Here is a 26,547-nt window from a genome sequence, read left to right on the forward strand (position 1 = left end):
TTAACACCTCTCTGCTTCTAGACAACACAGATAAGGGTTTTATATTTCCCATAATAACTGGCTTGGCAATGAATTTATGAATTTGTTGTTGCAAAATTATATCCCCAGATCAGTCAAAAGAAACTATACAACAACTTAGCCAACAACCAATCTGGCCAGAACATAGAAATTAAGTCAAGGAAAAGATTTCAGATGACTAAAACTCACAACCAACTAATCGACAACACATGAGCACATCTCAAAATAGAAGTATGGGAAATAGAAGAAAGCAGGGGAATATGACTCCTCAAAAGGCCAACAATCAAACAATAGAGTATCTGATGGATAGTGTAGGGGATGAAACCTTAGTTTCTAAGTTCAAAGGAATGATAAGAATATTCAAGGAATTTAAAAGGGACATACAAAAACAAGTCAATGAATTCCAAGAGAATACAGATAAAAAGCTCAAGAAGGTACAGAAACAACTAAACAAACTCAAAGAGGATATAAACAAAGCACTGGAATGAAATCAAGAATGATACAAAAAAAAGAGAAATGAAATAAAACAATACAAGAAGTGAAGAGGAGCTTAATAAAGATATAGAAACTCAGAAAAGGTGGTTGGGTGGGGGAACCCTGGAACTAAAAGCTGTTTAAGACAAATAAAATATACCCTTGAGGGCCAGCGGAGTGGCTCAAGTGATAGAGAGCCTACCTAGCAAGCATAAGTCCCTAAGTTCAAACCCAAGTTCTGCCCCTTCTCCCCACAAAAATACATTTGAAAATCACTCTAGCAGATTAGAATATGTGGAAGACAGAATTTCAGGGCCTGAAGACAAAAGAGATATGATGGGAAAAAAAACAGATGAATACATAGAGAAAGTATGAAGAATTATAAAGAAATAGGCAAGACCTTTCATGACTTTATTAAAAGACCAAACCTATAAATCATGGGCACTGAAGAAGTGCAAGTTTTGTTATAGGAAACATAACAAAATAATAACAGAAAACTTCCCAAATCTCAAGAAAGAGATGCCCATCCAGGTAGAGGAGGGCTCTAGGACACCAAATAGACTTGACCAAAACAGAACTTCTCCATGGTATAATGGTTGAAACATTAAAGACAGAGAACAAGGAAAGAACATTGAAGGCTATAAGGGAGAAGGGTCGGACAACATACAAAGGTAAACCCAGCAAAATAACAGAATATTTCTCAACAGAAACCATAAAGGCAAGAAGGACATTATTCATAAATGAAGAGGAAATAAAAAACCTTTCATGATAAACAGAAACTAAAACTATGTATGACCATTAAACCAGCACTCCACAAGATACTCGAAGGAATCTGACACATAGAAGAAATAAACATAGCCACAAAAGGATGAGAATAATTAAATTTAAGGAGATGAGCAGAGAAGCAATTGTAAAGTAGCAAAGAATCAATTGCAACATACACACCAGAAGCAATAAAACAGCAAGGATTATCACATATCTCTCAATATTAACACAGAATATTAATGGTCACAACTTGCCTATCCAAAGACATAGATTAGCAAGCTGGAATAAAAAGGAAGAGTCAACAATTTATTGTTTACAAGAAACCCATCTCACTGACAGAAAAAAATACTGGCTTAGGACGAAAGGATGGAAAAAGATTTTCTAAGCAAATGGCCCCCAAAAACAGGCAGGAGTGGCTATAGCTATATCAGATAAAGTAGACTTCAGAAGGCCACTTCATAGTAATAAAAGGAACAATACATCAAGAGGAAATAACAATTGTTAACTTTTATATGACCAATGTCAGTACACCCAACTTCATTAAACACTACTGGACTTTAAAACACAAATAGACCCCAAAATAATGATACTGGCAGATTTTAATATGCCACCGTCAACAACAGATAGGTCATCCAGACAAAACAAGGAAACTTCAGAAATAAATGACACCTTAGACCAAATGGATGTAACAGACACATACAGAGCACTTCATCCAACAGCAGCACGACACACATTCTTCTCAGCAGCCCACAGAACTTTCTCCAAAACAGATCATATTTTAGGACACAAAGCAAGTCTTAACAAATATAATAAAACTGAGATAACTCTCTGCATCCTATCTGGCAACAATGGAATAAAACTAAAACTCAACAACAAAAGTAGAAAATACTCAAACACCTGGAGAATGATAATACACTACTATACAACCAGTAGGTCCATCGAAAACATAAGGGAGGAAATCAAAAAGTTCCTGGAATCTAATGAAAATGAAAACACAACCTACCAGAATCTATGGGATACAGAGGAAAGTTTATAGCTGTCAGTGCCTACATTAAAAACACTGATAGACCTCAGTGTTCCTAGAAAACTGACCTAGAATAAATCAAATCCCTAGAAAAACAAGAACAAGTTAAACCCAATGCCACCAGAAGGAGAGATAATAAAAGGGCCAAAATCATCAAAATTAGAGACCAAAAACCCCACAAAAAAGCTGGATTCTCTGAAAAGATAAATAAGATTCATAAGCTCTTAGTGAATCTGAGTAAAATGAAGACTCTAATAAAATTAGAAATGAAAAAAGGGGACATCACCACAAATGCCAACAAAACCATATGATCATTAGGGAATACTTTGAAAAACTGTATCCAAATAAATTGGAATATCTAGAACAAATGTATAAATTTCTAGACACACATGACCAACCAGAATTAAACAAAGAGGACATAAATCAACTAAATAGATCTATAACAATTAGTGACGTTAAAGCAGCACTAAAGGGCCTCCCTAAAAAGAAACGCACAGAACCTGACAGATTCACTGCTGAATTTTACCAGACCTTAAAAGAACTAATACCAACACTCCTCAAACCAGTCTATGAAATAGATAAAGGAAGGAACACTACTACACTCATTCTATGACGCTAGTATTACGCTATTTCTCAAACTGGACAAAGACACGACAAAAAAAAAAAAGAGAGAGAGAGAAAGAATTATAGTCCAATCTTTTTAATGAACTTGGATGCAAAAAATCTTAATAAAATACTGACAAACTGAATTCAACAACACACCAAAAAGATCATACACCATGATCAGGTTAGTTTCACTCCACAGATGCAGAGATGGTTCATCATATGCAAATCAATAAATATAATTCAGCATACAAGCAGAAGCAAGGACAAAATCCACATACTCATCAATAGATGCAGAAAAGGCTCTTGACAAAATACAACATTCTTTCTTGATAAAAGTTCTGATAGAACTAGGAATCGAATGAATGTACCTCAACATAATAGAGGCTATATACAATAAACCTATAGCCAACATCATACTCAATGCGGAAAAAAACTTTCCCCTAAAGTCAGGAACAAGACAAGGGTATCCACTCTCTCCACTCTTATACAACATAGTTTTGGAATTCCTAGCCAGAGCAATTAAGACAGGAAGAAAAAAATAAAATGAATTCAAATAGGAAAAGCAGAAGTGAAATTATCCTTATTTGTAGATGACATGATCTTATACCTGAAAGACCTGAAAAACTCTACCAAAAAACTCCTACACATCATAAACACTTTCAGTAAAGTAGCAAGATACAAAATCAATATACAAAAATCAGTAGCTTTCATATGTACCAACAATGAACAGACTGAGAAAGAATTTAGGAAAACAACCTCAATAGCCTCAATGAAAAATACTCAGGAATAAACTTAACAAAAGAAGTGAAAGACCTCCACAAAAACTATATACCACTGAAAAGGACATCAGAAGATAGAACAATAACCTATGTTCATGGATTGATGGAAGTGATGTTGTGAAAATGGCTATACTACCAAGAGCAATCTAGATGTTCAATACAACTCCACCTAAATTCCAATAACATTCCTCACAGGGATTGAAAAATCAACCCAAAAGTTCACATGTGGCATTTATACACAATGAAATTTTATTCAGCCACAAAAAAACCCTAAAATTGTTATTTGTAGGTAAATGTATGGAACTGGAGAACATGAATCAAGTTAGACAAATTCAGAAAGCCAAAGGCCACATGTTTTCTCTCATACAGACACAATACAAATACAAGCAATATTATATACACACAGAAATACACATGGAGCATGTATGCAACAGTGCGACTGGTAGAGGAGACCAAGGGAGGAGGAAAAGAAGGAAAGAAAGATGGTGAATAATAATGAAATATATCACATCTGTGCAGAAACAAGACACAAGGAAACATACTGAAAACTGTTGAGTAACACAGGATGGGGGGAAAGGGTGAGAAATGTATAAATGTCACAATGGAACTCCCTGTATAACCATCATAACCAAGCAAAAATGTTTAAAAATGAAGGACATGAAGGTAAAGTAAGTCCTTTCTGGTGTTTGCTACCAGTGAGAAGGGTGAGGGCATAAGGAAAGGGTGAAGAAAAGTGCATATGGTGGAAGTACTATGTATTAATGTATGAAAATGGAACAAGAAGGCCTGTGGAAACTATTCTAAGAAGTGGGGAAAGGGGATAAAGGAGAAAGTAGTAGTTCCCGAGAAAGAGTGGGGATGAAGGCAACAGGCTGAGGAGAGAAGGGAGATAAGAGTACTACTGATCTTTCATAAGAAGCCGGAGAGGAGAAAGGAATCAAAAAAAGTTGATTGTATTTCATACAGGTGGGAATGATACAAAAAGAGGAAAAATTTTTGGTATAACAGACCGAGATAATTGGGAGAGCAATGTGCTTATCAGGTAGATAGCAGAGGATCCAGAATATAAGGGAAGTCTCTGAAAACATAGTAAAATTAACTGTTTATACTAATTTACAACATGGGTGAATTTAAATGATATGGAACACAGTTAAATTTGACCACTTGACTGTGGTACATTTGGACTTTACTATCTTATTGTCTGTTTTTCAGTGTACTATCCTTGTTTTTTTGCATTTATTTTTATTTCACCTTTTCTGCCATCTGTTAGATTGAATCAACTTTCCATATCCTCCTCCCACTCTATTCCCCAACTGCTGGTTTGGAATTTACAAGATTGTATTTCTACTGCTAACACACATACTCTCCTATAAGTTTTTCTAACCAACTACTATCTCTATCTTCATCTGGAACAAAAATAAAGCTTTTAACAACTGAAAACTTCTTTTATCTTACTACTCTTGATTGCAGTTTTAGAATTAAATATTAAGTGAGTGGGTTTTGGGGGGCAGCACTGGAGTTTGAACTCAGGGCCCTACACCTGCTAAGCAGACACTCTAGCACTTGAGCCACTCTGCCAGCCTTAAAAGTGTTTTTTATTTCTATTATCAATATGTAAATTTACCAACACATTTTATCCATTTTTTGTTCCTCACTGTCTTTTATATCTCATCCCATCTTTTCCATATGAGTTTACTCTCTAGCTTATAGAAATATATATATATATATATTTTTTTTGTGACACTGGGATTTGAACTCAGGGCTTTGTGCTTGGAAAACGGATGCTCTACTGCTTGAGGCACACCTCCAGTCTACTTTGCTCTAGTTATTTTGGAGATGGGGGTCTCATGAACTATTTGGCCGGGCTGGCCTCAAATTGTGATTCTCCCAATCTCAGCCTCTTAAGTAGCTAGGATTATAGGCAATAGTATTCTTTTTTAATGTTGGTAGGCTGGCTACTAAGTGACATTAATCTATACATGTGTGATAATGTCTATTTTTCCTTCTTTAGAGTAATTTAGATCAACATAAAACTCTAGGCATTTTTTGTTCCTCTATGTCATGTATATTATTCCAATTACTTTCCCTTGTTTCTGCATATGGTTGCACCTCTAGCTGCCACTGCCTGCTTATAGACCTAGAGCCCAGATGCATCTGTTCCTTTCCATAGATACAGAATGGACAGCTTTTTAATTCAGCTATATTTTCAATGTTATTTTATTTATTTTGTGGTACTGGGGATTGAACTCAGGGTCTACACCATGAGCCACTCCACCAGCTCTTTTTTGTGATGGGTTTTTTCAAGACAGGCTCTCGAGAACTACTTGCCCTGGCTGGCTTCAAACCACGATCTCTGCCTCCTGAGTAGTTAGGATTACAGGCGTGAACTACTGGTGCCCAGTTTCTTTCTTTTTTTTTTTTTAAATATCTTACCTATCACTCCACTGAGTGAGTAGAACGAATGGGTATGCTAAGCATATATTCATGATGTCATCTTGATCAGAAGTTGTGCCTATCTATTGACTTACCGTCTTTAAAATCTTTTATGAAGGAATTAAATGCCAGCAGACTAAGCACTAACAAAGGCAAAACTCTTTGAAATAAAAGCGAAAAACCACACGTAATTTTTTTTGGGTAATGATGGGGATTGAACATAGGGCCTTGCACATGCTAAGCAAGTGCACCACTGAGAATCTATTGCTGGGTTGGATATGATGGTACGCACCTGAGGAGGCAGAGGCAAGAAGATGTGAGTTTGATGGCAGCCTGGGCTACGTGATGAGACCATTTTCAAAAAAATAAATCATCTTACCAATTTTCAAAATTTTACACTGGGAAACAGAGAGCAGGGCAGAGAATGGTGAAGGGAAACGGTAGAATAAGTTTTTAATGTTCACTGCCTAAGCAACTGAAACCTACAGAAAGAGCCCCTTTCAACAATGATCAACCAAATCACATAAAATGACTTGCTCTAAAATGGAAACTTCTGAATATTCTCATTACAAACTGTTCAGGTGTTACTAAATATATCGTGTTATGAAGCACAAACAAGGTTTGCAAATGGCTCGAATGTGTGAGTACTTATTTGGTACACTATCACTATCTTAATGAATTCATACTACATTGCTGGAGTAGAATCTTTATAATTTCAATAAATGATCAGATATTCTATCCATGAATATCTCTAGACATTTGTTTTAAGTGCAAATGCGGGCTGTTTGCCACACATCTGCCATCAAAAGCAAAATTAAAGCTAATTTTACTAAAATTTAAAACATCTGAATGCTCCTTAAAAATTTAAGGATGCCTTAGCAAGGCTCTGCTTCTTAATGAGCTATTCCTGACTTTGTCATGTGATTTGAATTATTCAAAAGTCAATCTCAAACCCGTAAGTATACAAATTTTCTTTCAATCAAACAATTTACTGGGTATCTGTCTGATGGCTAACAAGGTCTAATTTGGTCTAAGCAAATCTTAAAACATGGATCCCAAAATAAAACTGTAAATAAACAATGTATTTCTAATGTAAGAAAATTAAACTAACACTTATTCCAGTCAGCACAGAAAAAAATCCGGTTATAGAAGTCAATTTTAAATTTTGTATAATGAAACCGACATTCAATTTTTGGCTGAGTCAATATTTACCTGTGAAGAGCACTGTAACAAATATGGCCCCTAATTGTATTATTTCATCTGTTTCTTCTTCCTTTATTGTATTCTAATAAACATGCTTAATTATGGAACTTAGGGACTCATTACACTCTCCATTTTTTCCTCCGATATTATCCAACTGTCAATCAGTGTTTATCCCAGCATTTCTCCATCATCACAAGAGAAAGAGAAGCAATTGGCTAACAGTACACAGTCAAGCCCAAAGAAAGAATGAGGCTTAGGAAAAAGAATGAAAAACAGACACCACTGACATGAATAAGGTTTCTCCCCCAGCAGCACAGCAACTAAGAGATAGCATACATAAATGGGACCTCATAAAGCTAAAAAGCTTCTGTTCATCAAAAGAAATGGTCTCTAAACTGAAGAGAACATCCACAGAGTGGGAGAAAATATTTGCCAACTATACATCAGACAAAGGACTGATAACCAGAATATACAGGGAACTTAAAAAACTAAATTCTCCCAAAACTAATGAACCAATAAAGAAATGGGCAAGTGAACTAAACAGAACTTTCTCAAAAGAAGAAATTCAAATGGCCAAAAAACACATGAAATACTGCTCACCATCTCTAGCAATAAAGGAAATGCAAATTAAAACCACACTAAGATTCCACCTCACCCCTGTTAGAATAGCCATCAATAGCAACACCACCATCAACAGGTGTTGGCAAGGATTTAGGGAAAAAGGAACCCTCTTACACTGTTGGTGGGGATGTAGACTAGTACAACCACTCTGGAGAAAAATTTGGAGGCTACTTAAAAAGCTAGACATCAATCTACCATTTGATCCAGCAATACCACTCTTGGGGATATACCCAAAAGACTGTGACACAGGTTACTCCAGAGGCACCTGCACACCCATGTTTATTGCAGCACTATTCATAATAGCCAAGTTATGGAAACAGCCAAGATGCCCCACCACTGACGAATGGATCAAGAAAACGTGGTATCTATACACAATGGAATTTTATGCAGCCATGAAGAAAAACGAAATGTTATCATTTGCTGGTAAATGGATGGAATTGGAGAACATCATTCTGAGTGAGGTTAGCCTGGCCCAAAAGACCAAAAATCGTATGTTCTCCCTCATATGTGGACATTAGATCAAGGGCAAACACAACAATGGGATTAGACTATGAGCACATGATAAAAGCGAGAGCATACAAGGGAGGGGTGAGGATAGGTAAGACACCTAAAAAATTAGCTAGCATTTGTTGCCCTCAACACAGAGAAACTAAGGCAGATACCTTAAATGCAACTGAGCCCAAGAGGAAAAGGGGAACAGGTACCAGAGAAAAGGTTAGATCAAAAAGAATTAACCTAGAAGGTAACACCCATGCACAGGAAATCAATGTGAGTCAGTACCCTGTATAGCTATCCTTATCTCAACCAGCAAAAACCCTTGTCCCTTCCTGTTATTGCTTATACTCTCTCTACAACAAAATTAGAAATAAGAGCAAAATAGTTTCTGCTGGGTATTGAGGGGGTGGGGGGGAGAGGGAGGGGGTGGAGTGGGTGGTAAGGGAGGGGGTGGGGGCAGGGGGGAGAAATGAACCAAGCCTTGTATGCACATATGAATAATAAAAGAAAAAGAAAAAGAAAAAAAAATGAATAAGCTTTCTCAAGGAATCAAAATCTTCTCTTCTAAGAGACATCCAATGAAAGGAAAGCTAGCTTTAGAACGTTTATTATTCTTCAAGCACTCTCATTTGATGCTATTTATTCCTTGGTTTTTCAACAGTCACTCCTTCTCAAGTCTCCTTGGCAGTCTCAGCCTGTCCCTTACTGAGTTGGGGGATTGTGTACGAGAAAGTCTTATCTCCTCACTCTAGTCTGCTTCACACTGTGTCAGACACATCCATGGCGTTAGTTACAGCCTGAGTGAGGCAAAAAGCTCCTAAGTCTTTATCTCCAGGTTGGAACTCTGCACACTCACTCATTTACAAATGTTTACCAAACATTTGTAAGGCACTGAGGTTTCTGTTGTCATGAGGTATGCAACAAGCGGAACATGAACAAATAAATAAAATACTGAAAGTATCAATCAGGACTGTTACATAAGCAGAGAATTACATTAGAGAAATACTAAAGACTGACTGAAGGACTACTTTAGATTGAGTAATTTTTAAAAAATTTTTTTGATTGACTTTTAAAAATGCCCTGCTGTGCAGGAAGTAGAGATGGAGGGAGGGGATCTTGTTTAGAGGACAGGCTGGGCAAAAGTTAGTGAGGCCCTATCTCAATAAACAAGTTGGGTGCAGTAGTTCACAGCTTTAATCCAGGAGAGGTAAGAGGATTGTGGTTCAATGCTGGCCATGGGCCAAAAGCATGCCACAACCTGAAAGTAGTAGTTCTACAAACTAAAGCAGAAAGGGCTGAAGATATGGCTCAAGTGGTACAGCACCCGCCTAACATATGCGGAAACACAAAGCCCTGAATTCAAACCCCAATACTGAAAACAAAACAAAACAAAAACTCTGTACAGCTATGACATTTAAACCAGAATGTGAATAACCAGAAGATGGATCTGCCATGTGAAGAGGGGCACCTGGGAAACAGAAACTGGTGCAAAGACCCTTTAAGAACAAGAAAACTTGACCAGAAGACTGGTTTGATTGAAGAATGATGAGCAAGTAAGAGAGCAGTAGCAGAGAACAGAGCTAAATATGGAGCCCAGAAAAGCAAGGGAAGACTTTGAGAGCCAGGACAATGAATTTTTCTTTCTTTCTAGCAGTCTAGACTTTGTTCTATGGACAACTGGAAGCCAAGGAAGTGACATGTCTACTTTTAAAAAGACCACACTGGCTACATGGAAAATGGATTACAGAAGGACAAGAGTGGAAGCAGAGATCCCATGGAGATATCCAGCATGATATCTAACAGTAGTATAAATAATGCAGAGACTAGAAGATTCACTGGATGCCCAACCACCTACTGGGCACTGCATCTGTTAAAATTTCCCAAAACAAGTTACTATCATCTCATTAAAACATGCCCTCACTCTAATATCTGTAATTTTTTAAATCATCTACACAACTGCCAGATCCAGTGATCACACAATATCCTTCACCTGACTCTCCCCTTCATCCTCTAAATTTAATCACCAAGTCCTAATTACTCAGTCCCTTTATATAGATCCCTTGATTTCATCTAATCCTTTAAAAAAAAAAAGCAGTTAATTAGCATAGCTAAACCCTCATTTTATTACTGGTTTCAGAGTTCCTTTTTGTACTCTGTCTGTCCTTTTGCAATTAGTGATCTTTCTACATCTGATCAAGTACTTTCCGTACTTAAAACACTGCAATATATTCACAACCTACAAAACAAAGTCCAAACTCCTAAACAAGAGTCTGATTTGACTAGTGCTTCCATTTTATCACTTGTACTTTTAATGCTACTATCCCCACCACCAGGTCCTCTACTCATTAATCCAGACAATTTTATCTCCTTTCTTCACCGTTCATCACACCAATACCTACTTTTCTTACATATCCCTAGTTAGATATCATCTTATGGAAATCTTTCTTAACCACTCAAGACTCAGGTGTCCCTCCTATGATGAATTTCCTCTTACCACAGTACTTACCATAGAATTTTTTTTGCTTCATTTTCTGTCTTAGTAATAAAGTGAATATAAACTCAGAGTATTCTCATTTGCTGTCATAAAAAATGTGCTCAATAAATAGTTCTTGGATAAATTAATGAATAAACCAAAAAATAAAGAACTTCTTTTAATGCTACATGACAAACTAGATACCTTAAGAAGAAAAAAACTATTTAAATGCATCCGTAATCTAACAACAACAAAAAATGATCTGAAGACAATAACAAGTGAAATTAGGACTTTTATGTAATAAATGAGCAGACCAAAGCCAGCATTTCTCCTCATTTGTTTCTGTTGAAGCTTATATTCTTTGAGCGTCTACCTCCACATATATAAGGGCTGTAGAACACCCTATTCAAGACAAGGTATCTAACAGAAGACACCCAGATAAAAAGCCACATACATACTACACTAAAAACAAAACGCACAGAAGGAAACAGTAAGGAAGCACACCTGTCTCTACTCTAATGTTAAATAATGGGGAAAGAAAAAAATTTTCCCTGAAAAAATCCTAAGGACAAGTCAACCTTAACATAAGTGTGCGGTCTGAATTCAGACCAATGTCACTGAAAAAATGTAAAGTAGTGGGTGTGGAGGATGTATGTAGCTCACAACAGAGCACTGGCCTAGCATGTACAAGGCTTTTGCTCCAGCCCAGTCAAAAAAAAAAGAAACACCTTTAGGTGCTTTATCCTCTAGGCTTGGTGTCAAAAGCATCTTTAACACAGATAAATCAAATGGTTTGAAGACACAAAAACTGCATGGAAAATGAACAACTCACAGTCATAAAACATAGATACGGCATTATTAATAATGCTAGCACGTGGAAGGCCTGAAAAAAAGATTTAACATTTCTACTTGGAGTTTCAGAAAAAAGATAATACAGAAATGGGAAGAAATAATATCTGAAGAGATGATGACAAAGAATTATAGAACTACAGGAAATATAATCCTCAGATCCAGGAAGCCCAACAAATCTTAAGTAGGATAAATATAAAGAAATGCATATCTCATTACTTTGTAGTAATACTGCCATTCACATTAAAAAAAAAACTTTCAAAGTAAAGTTAATCAAATTTTAAAAAGCAGTCAAATAGAAAAAAAATTAATAACACGATTTCTAACTTTGCAACAAGAGTAGAAGCCAAAAATCACTGCAATAACATCTTAATGTGCCTTTACCATAAAATACTCTTAACCTAACTTCACCTAAAGGAACTTCTAAAAAGTTCATGTCAGACAGAAAGATCGGAAAAATTTTTTTTTTGGGGGGGGGGTTGTTTGTTCATTTTTGGCAGTACTCGGGTTTGAACTCAGGGCCTCATGCTTCCTAAGCAGGCGCTCACTTGAGCCACTCCACCAGCTGGGGACTAGGGTTTGAACTCAGGGCTTTGCACTTACAAAGCAAGTGCTCTAACACTTGAGCCAGATCTCCAGCCATTTTGCTCTGGTTATTTTGGAGATGAGGTCTCGAGAACTATTTGCCTGGGCTGGCCTCAAGCTGCGGTCCTCCCAATCTCAGCCTCCCAAGTAGCCAGGATTACAGATGTGAGTCACCAGCACACGGATGAGAGAAATTCTTTTTAAAAGCTTAACAAAGATTTTGGAAGAACCAAAACAATTAACAATGTATATTTTATAGAACGGAAAGAGTAAATAGTCACAAAATATCAGCCAACAAACAGCATGTAAATTGGGAGGTGGTGATCAGAATTAGAACATTCTAAATTCTTTGTATTTTTCAGAAGGAACTTAAACCTATTATCTTTACAGTACAAACAGAGGATATACAACTTCCACACAAACGTGAAGTTATATACTCTATTTTAATAATAGATTTTGGGGGTGGTACTGGGGTTTGAACACAGGGCCTTGTACTTGCTAGGTAAGCACTCTACCACTTGAGCAATGCATCTAGCCCTTTTGTTGTAGGATATTTTTCAGATAGGGTCTCACATATTTTACCCCAGATACCCTTGCGACCACAAGGGTATCCTATATAGCTGGGATTATATGTGCTCTACCACATCAGGCTTAATTATTAATTTTTTGCCTGAGCTGCCCTCAAACCATGATCATCCCTGATCTTCACCTCTTGAATAGCTATACTAATAGATATTTATTTAAAAGCAGTATATAGATCAATACAGCAAAATTAAAAATTGAAATTGACATATATACACATTGTCACTAGCAATAAAAAATATACATTATTCTCAAACACAAGGGCCACTTAGAAAAATCTACCAAATGATAAGCTAAAATATTAGGCTCCAATTTCATGACTTAATCATACAGACTACATTTTACCACAATACAATTAAGTTTAATAACAGAAAGATAACTAGAAAAATTCCATACATCTGGAAACCTAAAATACTATTTTAACAACTGAAGTCAAAGAAGAATCATAATAGAAATTAGAACACATTTAGAACTACAAAAATAAAAATACTTCATATCAAAACTTGTAATAGGTTATAACTTAAATGTCTACTTCAAAAAAGGCTCAATATTATGAGCAAGGTATTTAATAGCTAATCAAAAAATGAAAGGATAAACACAAAGGAGAAAGGAAGCTATAACTAAAGAGTAGAAATTAAAATAGGAAATAAAACACCATACAATGGCTCTAAGTAAAAATATTAACAATTGAAAAATAATAAAAGACAAAGTTCTAACAAGGTTCATCTTTTAAAAATAAAGCAAACATCATTAGGAATAAAAATAGGGTATAACCACATATGTAAGCAAGAGTAAACAAAGAATACTATGAACTCTATACCAATAAATAAAAATTTTTGTTTAAGGGCAGACACAGTGGCTTATATCTGTAATCCCAGCTACTTGGGAGGCAGAGGTCAGAAGATTACAGTTTGAGGCCAACCTAGGCAAAAAGTTAGCAAAACCCTATCTCAACCAATAAACGGGGCATAGTGGTATGTACCTGCCATCCCAGCTCCTTGGGAACATAAATAGAAACATCAAGGTCCAGGTCTGCCCTGGGCAAAAAACACATGACCCTATCTGAAAAATAAAGAAAGCAAAAAGGGTTGGGAGAGTGGCTCAAGTAGTAGAGCACCTGCCTAGCAAGCCAGAGGCCCTGAGTTCAAACTCTAGTACCACCAGAAGATTTTTTTTTTAAAGTAGATAAATTCCTAGAAAAAAATAGAACCAAAACTGAATTTTAAAAAATAGAAAAATTAAAGTAATTAAATCAGCAGTTTAATAGCTCCCATAAAGAAAAGATCAACCCAGATAGTTTTACAAGGAACAAACAATTTTGCACAAACTATTCCAATATACAGGAAAAAAAGATTTAAGAAAATTTACATTACCTGTTTCATCAAATGATGGTACTTTTTCAACTCTAGGAGTTTGTGATCCCTGTCCTTCTTTCTGAACATTTGTAGAGTACAACTTTACTTGACTCAGTGCACAAATACATGGGCGTGTATATGGAACCATGTATGCAAAGTTTCCAAATGTCACTAAATTCTGCCATCCTAAAAGAAAAAAAGTTAATTTCAAACCAACTCCGAGAAGCACAATTAACAGGCCACCTTCTCCACTGGAGGTATCTCCTTAGTTATACAGGGATCACATGTTGTAAATTAAAAACAGACAATATTTTAATTTTTCTCTAATTTATAAATTTTGAAACTTTAAAATATATAAAATCAAATAAAACATTCATATTCAGCTATTCTGAAAGATGTCTAGTACATATTATTCTTTATTTTGCATATTAGCTGCATGCTTTTAAAAAGCTGGCATAATGTATTTTCAGAATGGAGGACTCTGGGTGGATGAAGGTCAAGGGGGGTCCTTACTCAAAATTATCTAGTGTCCTCTTTCTACTATTTGGGAGATTCCCTCATTTCACAATCAATAAATGAATTATATTAATCAGTCATTCATACTGTCACTGATTTTTAATCAGATAATTCGGTCAACATTTGGTGAGATGCCCCAGTATATGGAAATTTTAATTGGGAGAAGAACAGGAGACTAATTAAGAAGCAGCTGCATCAGGGGTGACTATAGGCTTTAGAGGACTAAAACACAGAGGGAAAATATATTCCACAACTGTATTGATGTAACAGAAAAGTACCCTCCTCTTCCTCTTTTATTTTTTACTATGAGTATTAGAATTCTTTTTGAAAGAACTAAAAAACTATCTAGATACACTTATATTTTCTAAAGTTTTATATGAAATAATAAAACCATATCATGGATAATTCTTTTTTGGATGCCAACTTATTCTTTCATTTACTTGAGAAATTGTCAAACGCTCAGTAAGTTTTTGGTCATTTGCATCTATTTCTTAAAGACTGAGTAAATAAAATATAACAATGGAAGATTCCTGCATATTAAGACATGACTTACTAGCAAAATTAACTGGTAAAGCAAGGGCTAAAGCTGAGTCTCATCAAAAAAAATTAACGCTCTGGAAACACATTTCCTTCACTATGACCACTGGTTGTTCTCACTTGTCAGCCCTATTCAAAATATCTTTTGTAATTACCACTTAACAAGGACAATTTGACACTTTTAAAATTTTTATTTTAAAGAAAAGAGACTTATTTTGGCTCACAGTTCTGGAAGTACACAGTGCAAACAACATGGTGCTGGCTCTTGCAAGGGGCCCCTAGGAGGAGTGTGTATCTCTCTCTCTCTCTCTGGCCTTTCTTCCTCTCCTTATAAAGTTCCCAGGATTCAATCTCTGGAGTGCTACCCTAATGACCTAATTTAATCACCTCCCAGAGGCCCCACCTCTACACACCATAGTAGGTTTGAGTTTTCACCCTCTTTCTACCATTACATGTGACTTCTGCATGGGGAGGGCAGTAAGAGCAGAAACAAGAAATGCTTAGTAAATCAGAAGGTGAGCCCTGCCCCTCTCCCTAAGAAAGATGGGTGTAAATGCTCCCTATGCCTCTGAACCACAGTGCCACCACTGTTTTTCATCCACTGATGAAATACTTTTATAGAGTTTGTGCTAGGATGTTTAAATAGTGATTAGAGTCTAAAAATCCTTCCTCATGACTGCAGGTATTGCTCAAGCTATAGAGCACCTGCCTAGCAATTTTCAAACCCCAGCAAGACAGACACAGACACACACACACACACACACACACACACACACACACACACAAATCCTTCAGAAGATGACTTGTTTCTGTGACTTAATGCTAGACCTTCTTTCAAGGTTATCATTGGTTTTTAAAACATTTTACTGAAGTTCAAACATAAGCAAAGGCAGAAAAAACAGTACTCACTTGCCTACCTACAAAAATTATCAACTATAGTCAATCTTGTCTCATATTTACCTGCACCAACACCTTTATACCACCAAATTTGAACCAAATCTCAAACATAAAATTTCATTCATAAATATTTCAGTATATATGTCTAAGAACTTTTTAAACAAAACCAGAACACCATTTCAAGTAAAAAAAAAGTCCTTAACATCAAATACCAAAAATCCTCAATTTCAAATGTACACTTGTTAAAATTTTTTTCCAGTTTCTATGTGAACAAATCCAAGCACCACACACTGTGACTGAGATCTGTTTTAAATCTCTTTTAAGCTACAGAACAGTTTTTTAAACTGCACTTTTAAATTCTGAAGAAACCAGGTTGTTAATATTACAAATTTTTGTACGGTAGTTTCCTACTCTGAATTTTGCTGATTGAATTCCCATGGTGTTGTTTAACCTACTGTTCTTAATGTTTTCTAAATCAATGGATGTAAAGGCTTCATCTAAATTCAGGTTCACAAGAGTGCCACCTCTTAAGTAGTGATGAGGTCTTTTACCAAGAGCCACACTAATGTGTACAGACCTCGCCTAACATGCCCAAGGCCTGGGTTCCACCCCCAGTATTACAAAAACAAAACAACTACCAAAAAAGTCACAATATCTGATTGTTTGTTTGTAAGAGTAGTCTTTACTTTTGCTCAATGCCTATGCCTAGAACCATTTACTCACTAGTTAGTTACAAAATGGTGATATTCTAACTTTATTACTTCTTCATTCATTACTCAGAATACCTTTACAAAGAGAAAATCCCCTCATATATTTGGTTATCTTAGTAGCATAGCTTATGTACAAGTCAGGCTAAATGTTTAATGCTTTCTTTTTAGTTACCAATTCTCAAAATAGTAAGTTTATTACCATACTGCAGTGGTGACACAGTTTAGATAGTGCATCATTACAATTTCATAGTTAAACATTGTTTGATATATTTTAATCCATTTTAACCATTATCCTGAGTAATGCTTAAAGTGTCCTATTTTTGGCCAGCAGGGGTCTCTTCAAATTCTTCTGACACCATCCTAGTAATAGCTGTTTTGAAATGTCCTTAATTTTTACCTCAGTAGAATTTCAGGTATCACCAACTTTAAAAGTATACATTTATCATTAATACAAAACTAAAAGCTATTTCTAGTCTAAAAGTTACATAGAACCACATGTGACTTAATAAAGCAAATATAATACTGACATCATAGTGGTAGAAACACATCCATCTGTAGAATGAATTGCTGAGGTCATTATTTCTAACTGACAGAAAAATAGTAAAAAAAAAACAGTAGGAGGGAGAGGGCATAAGGAAAGGGTGAAGGAGGGTGAATATGGTGGAAGCATTTTGTATTCATGTATGAAAACAGAACAATGAAAGCTGCTTAAACTGTTCTAAGAAGAGGGAGAGGGATAAAGGAAAAAGATGGAAGGGGTGAATCTAAGATATACTGTAAGCACTTAAGTAAATATCATAATGTACCCCTATACAATTATAATATGCTAATAATAATAAATAAACCTGATTTAACAAAAAAACTCACTTGTAAACTATATTTTATTAAAAAAAGAAGAAAAACAGTTAAAAAAAATAGGACCCAATATTAATAACCTTTCTTCATGCTGACATCTAAAATAAGCTACATACAGGATTTTAGTTTGACACATACTGTTCTACAGACCTGAGCAAAGACATTCTTATTGCTATATATGTGGGCTGTTCTTCATCAAGATTGCAGAGTTATTGGTATCTTATGAGTCTAGTCCTAACAATCATAGGTCTAGTCATGGCAAATCTCTTTTAGTTTACTGTTACCTCCTCTGCAGCTCCTAATGACCATTGCTACTGACACCATTTGTCCTCTCCTCTCAATCTGATGTGTCAACTACCACTGAACTTTGGTTTTCAGAAAAAAAATGTGGCCTCATGTGTCCTTATTCAGACTTTAAAAAACAACAAAAAGAAAATCCTTTTCTCACATGCAAACTGTATATGTTGCTTTGGCAAGAACAACTGAAAACAAACCAAAAGATATCTTATGGTTTGAGTTAATTTCTGACTAATTGCAGGGGCAGAATCAAGTTTGTAGCCTACATCTTGCAGGTATAGATCTTCTTACCTAAGAGGCTATTTCAATAGTTTTTTTTTTTTCTAAAAACTAATTGTCACACTTACTTTCAAAGAGTTACTAAGTATGAATTTAAAATGCATAACAATATAGACTGTGAAGACTATTCTTCATAGTATTATCACTGGGAAAAAAACAGAAGCAACTTAAATGTTCCATAACGGAAGAATGATTATGACAGGTTCCTACACTTTCATTCTGTATTTATTAAAAACTTTTAATAAGAAGGAATAACATCCTGGTGCATGAAAAAAGCAGGAGACTAATGTAGTATGGTTTCAGCTATTTAAAATCTGGTGAAACATCTGCATTATAAATAATTTTTATTTCATACCTTCTACTTTTTTGTATTTTAAAAATATCCGAAATAAGAGGAAACTAAAAATATATCCATTGCTAAATTATCTGGGACTTAATCAATGTCTTATTAACTCATTGTCACAACCTGTAACATTCTGTGTAGTAGCAATACACTGGATATCCCCAGGTTACTTTTACACTTTCAGCTAGCCAAAATTGCAAGAAAATCTAGGAAGTAGAAGTTTGACCTACACAGAAAAGCGTGGCCTAGAAGACTGGCTAATGTGATTTTTCTCAAGACCAGAGTAAGGAACAGGTCATCTTTTTTTGAGGGGCATACTTGGAGTTTGAACTCAAGGCCTCACACTTAGGTAGGCAGGTGCTCTATCACTTGAGCCATACCACCAGCCCAGGTTATCCTTTTTTTGAGTAAGGAAACAATTGGAGATGTTGACAACTTCCTGTACTGCATCTTGACATACGTCTCTATAGTCATGCTTAACTACTTTGGACATTTGCTTAGAAAAAGTAAAAACAGCATGCAATCCCAGCACTCAGGAGGCTGAGGCAGGAGGATGCTGAGTTTGGTGCCAGCATGTACTACACAATTCAATTTGTGACAGCCTGGGTGATACAGCAAGAGAAAGGGAGGGAGGGAGGAAGGGAGGGAAGAGAAAAAGTAAAAGTGACGAAAACATTTCACATATTAAGGATTTACCAAGTACCATTGTGCTAAAAGGTTTATATAATATCAAGTTTACATTCCAAAACATATCTTAAATCCATCTATTTCTCTCCATCTCCATTGCTAACCAGGGTGGTCCTAATACAACTTTGCTTGCCTCGATTATTAGTTATCTCCCCCAATCTATCCTCCACACAGCAATCACAGTGTATTTTTAAAACAATACTTTTTTTATTTTTTTAATCTGGAAAGCTCTAACAGCTCTCAAACTTCATTTCATCCCACCAAACCTTTCCACAGCCCCAGCAGGTTTCCTTATGCGGAAGACTAGCACTTGTGGTTCCTCTTCACTCTGGGCAGATTGCTCTTTCCCCTAGATCTTCACCTGGCTTACTTATTTTCATCTGTCTTGCCTTAGCTCAGTCATTACCCCCCACCACTACGGAAAAGCTGTGTTCCAGGCCAGCGCATCTGGAAATGCCCCCTCCTGGCTACACTTCTAGCCCATCACTCTGGCTTTTCTCGTTCACGACATTTTAGATATGTTTTCTTATTTTGGATATCTACTCAATAAAGGTGAAAACCACATCTGTCATGTTCAGTACTATACTACTGGCCAGGATAATGCCTGGCATCACTTTGTTGAATGATCCTCATTCACAAAACCCCTACCTATTATAGCTAGCTTCACTTTATAGTTAAGTACAAGAAATTCTAACATTAACTTGGTCTACATAGAATCAGCCTATTCTATTCTAACTTAACTATTTTCAGTTATTTAAAGAGGATAGAAGGAAGGGACCTCTGCTGGGAATAAAAGTTAAAGTCTCAGCCTAGTTTCCTTATGGTAATAAATACCAGCAGATTAGAGTAAGTGTAATATACAAAGGTTTCATTCCTCTTTCTTTAAAAATTATACTTTTATTAATCTCAGATTTAAGCAAAACCATGTATCTATTAATTTGGTATGTAGTATTTGAAGAAGCATCTTCCAATCTCAAATTTGTATCAAATGAGGCAAAGTATAAATACGTTAACAAAGTAAACATGTGCTTCACGTAAGGCCAAAGGAACTTTTTAAAAAAAAGATATATTTACTACAGAAACTATTTTTTATTATTTAGAAGTTTATGTTTATAGTAGATCATTTGGAAAACACAAAAATATTTTTAATGTCGCAGTATATAGTTTATTGTATTTTCTCCACTTTTACCTAATAATACATCAGCAGTATTTTTCCATGTCACTATTCTTCTAAATTATGATTTAAAAAACAATGGTTGCAAGTATCATCAGTCTGTAAGTCCACCATAATATACTTCAGTTTTTAACTCTTAACTATAAATAAGCTACAATTTTTTAATGTAATGTGTACTTCTGTACACATTTTAATACGTATCTGATTATTAATTCAAAATAAATACTTTTACGTGGAATTGTTCGTTAAAAAGCATAAGCCTTTTAAATTTCTTTTTACACAAAGAATAAGAAGAGTTTATTTTGGAGAAAAGAAAGTACAGTAGCGATACCAGCACTTCCCTGCATCTCCACAAGACTTAAGCAAAACAACAGTTTAACCTATATTATTTATGTTCCTTTCTTTTTAGTCTTTACTCTTTTTGTCCCTTTCATTATTGTTGTTATTGGCGGTGTAGTGAGTGTTTATAGGTCTTTGTACTAGTTGTGTATCTGGTTTGTTTTTGCGTTGATGTGGTTAACTGCAGTTTATAACTTGAGTGGCTGCGGGAATTGAGCCCTCAAGAGAAGGCTACTGATTAAGAAGACCCTCATATAAAGTAGGAGAGATCTATGCCAACAGATGCATAAATAACACAGAAACACAAGAAATATGTAAAAGAAGACAACATGACTCCTTCAAAAGAATATCTAACCTCCTAGAATGCTGTTAACTACATGCTCCCCATCAGCAGTATGAGCTCCTGTTTTCCTGCACCTTTAATATGGGGCACAATTACTATGAAAATTTTAGCCAATACAAGATAGGCAGTGAGTAGTAAAAATCCTTTAAACATACATATCTATGCTATTCAGTTAATATGGAACATTTCTGCATTTCTATTGGCACCAGAACTTCTTCATGAACTCATTCATTTTAATTGCCCATTTTTCTACTGGAATGTGCACTGGTTTATTAAAATTCTTTATAAGTTAGGGATACTAACTCTATAGCTACACTATCTAATAGTCACTATACACTGAGTGCAGTTAGTTCACTTATATACTGAGTGCTGTAAGTGTAAAACATACCCTGGAGTTTTTGGGGGGTGTGGGAGGGCACGGCACTGGGGTTTGAACTCCAGGGGCCTCATGATTGCTAGGCAGGTGCTCTAGGGCTTAAGCCACTTTGTTTGCCCTGTTTTGTGTTGGGCATTTTCAAGACAGGGTCTGGCTTTGAACCACGATCCTCCTGATCTCTCCTGAGTAGTGAGGATTACATGAGCCACCAGAACCCAGCCTATACAATGGATTTTGAAGACTTAATAAAAAAAAAAAAAAAAAGCACAGTAATTTTTATGATTGCATGCTGAAATATTTTTAATGTTGGGTAAAAGGTATTAAAATTTATTTCATCTAATTTCACCTTTACCAGAAAACTCAAAATTACATGAGGCTCCTGTTTCTTTTGGACAGCTCCTCTTGGATACTGTTTTCATTTTGTTGACTTTACAGGTGTTTCTCATCTGTAAGTACCCAATCAGTGGACCTTGTTTCCCTCAAGATTTCCTCCTCTCTTTATTCTTTAGAACCTTTCCCAGACACACAGGCATTTCAGAAGCCTAAACTTTACTTCTTCTCAAAGGAAAACATTTCGGATTTTTTTCTCAAAAGCTCTTCATTAGTCTTTTATATTACATGCATGCAACTTAAATAGTATTTTTTAAATGGCTTTTAAATTTCACTATAATTATGGCTGCCCTTTGAAACAGTGTTTCAGTACTATTGAAACTAAATTCCCACAAACAAGGTTATTTTTTAAATCTAGCGTTTTATAAATGTGAAAATACATTTAAAATTTTTGTAGTAATAAACATTCCAAAGAACTTTGCAAAGTCATTCTGACTGGTGAGATAGGTAATTACTGTCATGATTTCACAGGCAGATGAGACAAAAAGCCTACAATTTTCAACATGATGGCAGCTATAGGGATTAGGGATTACAAATTACACTATTTCAACTCCTTTACCAACACCTACAGGGCATTTTAGACTAAATCTGACAGCCACTATATGTAATTTCAGTGCAAAATACCAAAACTGCTTTGTCAATAAAAGCAATTATGTTAGAAACTTTAATTGGGAATTTTGGAGTTCGGATTCAGTCTGCTCATAAGACAATCAGAGATAGGAAAAACCAACAGTGATGCTACAATAAATTCTTTTGAAATTTTTAAAGCCAGTTCTTACATTTATCGCAAATTAAAGCTACGAATATATCCTTCTTTGCATAGCACAGGAGCTTACTAAGGCTTACACTACTTAAAAATGTCCATGACTGCAACTTCCGACTTCTATTGTCAAGTCACAAATATGCCACAAGCTTTCGAAACGTGAATTTCAGAAAAATGCTTCTGTAAATACTCTTTGCAATTCCCAAGAATCTGGTGGATTAGATTAAGGGTGGATTTAGTCCTCTCTTCTCCCTCAGGGTTCCCATCACTTCTCGGTGTCAAACTATGGCAAAAAGGAAGGTGAACAGGAATGGAAAGTACATATTCAATGGCATTTTGGAACTTCTCGAACAACGTAAATTTGAGTCAGAAAAGAATGCTGACGGAGAGACAAGAAAATTCTCACAAACCACCCTTTTGTCTGGGTCATAGTTCCAGTAGACACTTTTTCACCACAAAGATGGTTCAACAGAACTTAGAAGTTAGGTCCTACGGTCTGAAACTGGGGTTATTCAATGACTGTGAGATAACCTCTTACTTCTTAAGATCTGTAATGTTACATGTCCACACTTCTCTTTTAGGAAATTTAAGGAAACGAGTCGGGAGAACGAGAAAAGCAGCAGCGCAAGAGTATCTCAGACCAAAGTGCTAAATTAAAGTGAGTACGTGAGCTCCAAAGACCCTGAAACTGCGGAATCCGCCATTTCTACCAGGTCCCCGCGAGACGCACGTAACGCTTTGTTTGGCCCAGAGCTGGGGGCTTCTGAGGTGCGACCCCGCGGCGGGGTCAGTGCTGGGACGGCAGGCGGAGGCAGGCTCAGGACCTCGCAGGGCAAGCGGACTGGTCTGGGAGAACGGAGGCCAGAAAGGCAGACTGGCACTGGGGAAGGACAAGCTGGCGAACTGCCTAAGGCCAGACGCCGATCGCCCAGCCCTGCCAGGCCCTTTCGGCTTTCGCAGACCCCGCCGCCCGCGCCGGACACTCACCCAGGCGGTCGCTGGAGCTGCGGCCGGCCGCCCTGCAGCGTAGATGGAGCCGGCACAGGGAGGACCAGCTACATCTGTGGGCCGCAGTAGCGGCGGCGGCCAGGCCCGGTAACATCCTGGCGGGGCAGAGGCCCCCACTCGGACACCACCTCCACCCTCCGCGCCGCCACCCGCACCAACTGACTCCATAGACTGGACACCAGCTAATAGCGACGTCCGCGCCGCCGCAGGCGGCCTCAACGACCCGGAAATCGAGGCGTCATTTAGCAACACCCGCCGCGGAGTCAGCGGAAGTGACGTAGTGCACTAAGCGCCAATCGCGAGGCCTTTCCAGCGCAGACCCCGCCTGCATGGGGAGGGCGTGGCTACCGATGGAGTTAAGGTGACTACAATAACTTGTGTACTTTTCGCTTCTGTATTTTTGAGCCTGCCTGGGAATTATCTCCCAAATTGTTTGCATCTTAGCAGCCGAAGTGACAGCCTTTGATGCCGCTGCCTACTTCTTTCTGCTTCCTGGGCTCGAAGCCTGAGCCATGGTGTTGGAAATGGGAAGAGGACCCGAGACCATCCCAAGCCGAGACTAACACGTCCACTGTACTCCCCTGTAACACCATCGTGTGTTCGGTACCGGGAAGGCAAGTACACCCTTCGGAATCACTTAACTTGCCTTGCTAATTTTCGAACCTCACATTCTCGGCTGTAATGTAATAAAATTAGCGCTATTGTATTTCTTGATACGTGGGGGTGAACGAAGGTATAACGATTGCGAAACAGTGTAGTCCCCGGGAGAAAGAAGCCCAGCAGTATTGACTTCGGGGTTCACTTCACCTCTAAAAAGCTCATTCAGGTTAAGACCTTCTTTGGCCACCCTAATTGGCATGATTCTTCTTCACCTCGTTGCCGCGTATACTTTTCTTCAAAACGCTTATCGCTACTTGAAATTACCTATGTATTTGTCATTTTGTTTACCGTCTTCCAGAATAGAAAATAAACATCATGATGCTGGAATCCATGCTATACCCAAGAGGCTAAAACAATGCCTAGCACGAATCAATTACTTGAATGAAATGCAAAGTCCATCTGAGTCGCTAAACTGTATTATTACAAAATAACTTTTTCAAGGAGAAGTTAATAGTTCTTAGTTTTTGTTTTGTTTTGGTTGGTTTTTTATTGTTTTGGTGGGACTGGGATTTGAACAATTATGTTCCTAGTTTTAAGAGCATCAACACATTCTTATACTGATTGACATAAATATAATTAGATGAGTGAAGTGAAAAAAAAATCACAATGGTAAGCAAATTTAACAAATTCATCTTGGTATCAAATATGTAAAGGCTTAACTCTAATTTTACGGTAAATGTATGTAAAGTATCCATTAACCTTTGTTCAATACGACTTTTCTTTTAAATATTTTCTTTCTTTTTTCATTTTCGTTTTCGTTTTCTTTTTCTTTTTTTTTTTTGCGGTATTGGGGTTTGAATTCAGAGCCTCATGCTTGCTAGGCAGGCACTCTTATCACTTGGGCCTCTAAAACTACACGTTGTGCTAGGTTGTTAAAATAATTTTAATAACAGCTATGTAATGTGTAGAACATAATGATGGTGCATACCAAATTTTCACTGTGGGTTATTTTTTTACTCTCCTTTTTCTTAATATAGCTGGGGTGTAAGTTGATTTAGAGACTTAATTTTTATTAACCTTCAGTAGCCTCAATTTACCAAATAAGTTTGAGGAATAAAATGGATCATGTTATTTTGTTTAACCTTCCATAATGCTGTATCTCATAATAAAGTTTCAACCAACTTGGATCAAAATACTTATGCAGTTGTCTTGGTGTTTACACCTAGACATCATCATGTACTTATCCTATCAGATAGTCTTTAAGATTTCCCCAAGTGGTGAATATTAAAAGTAATGTCAGTTTAAGAGTTCCTTATGGGAATTTTCTTTGACTCTGAATTCTTTTGAGAAGCCCCATTGTTAGTAAGATATTTAGTTTTATGTTCCGGTTGATACTCATTCAGAAGCTGCTTATATGTACTAAACAGGTAAGAGTTGTTTTTCTATTGGAGGAGACAGAAGTTTTAAATGTACAGATAATTTTAAATAGTGGTAGTAGCAGTTGTAATAATATTGTTCATTTACTGACTTCCTGCCCTCTGTGTGCATTGTCCCATTCACAACACCTGAACAAGTTCTAGATGAAGAAACTAAAGCACAGATATCTTGCTCTTAAGCATCATTCCTTACTTTGTAACTCAGTGGGTACTGTTCTTTGGAAGAAACTTTGAATCTTTCAAAAGAATTGAATGACACTGTGATCTCTCATTGTTCTCTGGGATGTAGGTCAAGAGTGAGCATTTCCCCAAACATCATTTTTTGTTAACTTGATTTTTAGATTGTCTGAGTTTCATAATGATTCCTGATATAAATAGGTGCCTAAATATAGGGAACTGTTAGGTCAGATAAATGAAAACAGAAATAGGAGTCATTTGATGATTCCCATACACTGTAACTCCTGCAAATTTTCCATTTACTCTAAAGTCCAACATTTTTCAGAAAACTTGCTTCTAAAATTGAGGCAACTATTCCTTGATTTCATCCTGTCTGTAGCTTTGGGGAAATGATGATTCTGATCACAAGACAATCTTAGCTGGTTCTTTGGAAAACTGACTTAGATAATCCATGACAAAATAAAGTGAGTGTCTTTATCTTGACTGAGGCCTACCAAGAATATAAGTTTAATTTTGAATGCAGATATATTTGTTGGCATCATGTTTATCCTGGAGGAT

The 26,547-nt window shown here is 36.6% G+C and overlaps 1 protein-coding gene across 1 annotated transcript in view; it reads right to left on the reverse strand.

Moving 5' to 3' along the window:
- Slc30a9 (solute carrier family 30 member 9) overlaps window positions 1-24,011 on the reverse strand; it is an 86,366-nt gene extending 62,355 nt beyond the window's left edge. Inside the window, 3 exon segments of the mRNA XM_074042349.1 lie at window positions 14,281-14,448; window positions 23,756-23,849; window positions 23,852-24,011. Of these exon segments, the coding sequence (XP_073898450.1) occupies window positions 14,281-14,448; window positions 23,756-23,849; window positions 23,852-23,944 (355 nt within the window). The 5' untranslated portion in view covers window positions 23,945-24,011.
- Between the last annotated feature and the right edge of the window lie 2,536 nt (window positions 24,012-26,547).

The sequence above is a fragment of the Castor canadensis genome, chromosome 9 (genome assembly GCF_047511655.1).
Source record: "Castor canadensis chromosome 9, mCasCan1.hap1v2, whole genome shotgun sequence".
Taxonomy (NCBI): Eukaryota; Metazoa; Chordata; class Mammalia; order Rodentia; family Castoridae; genus Castor; species Castor canadensis.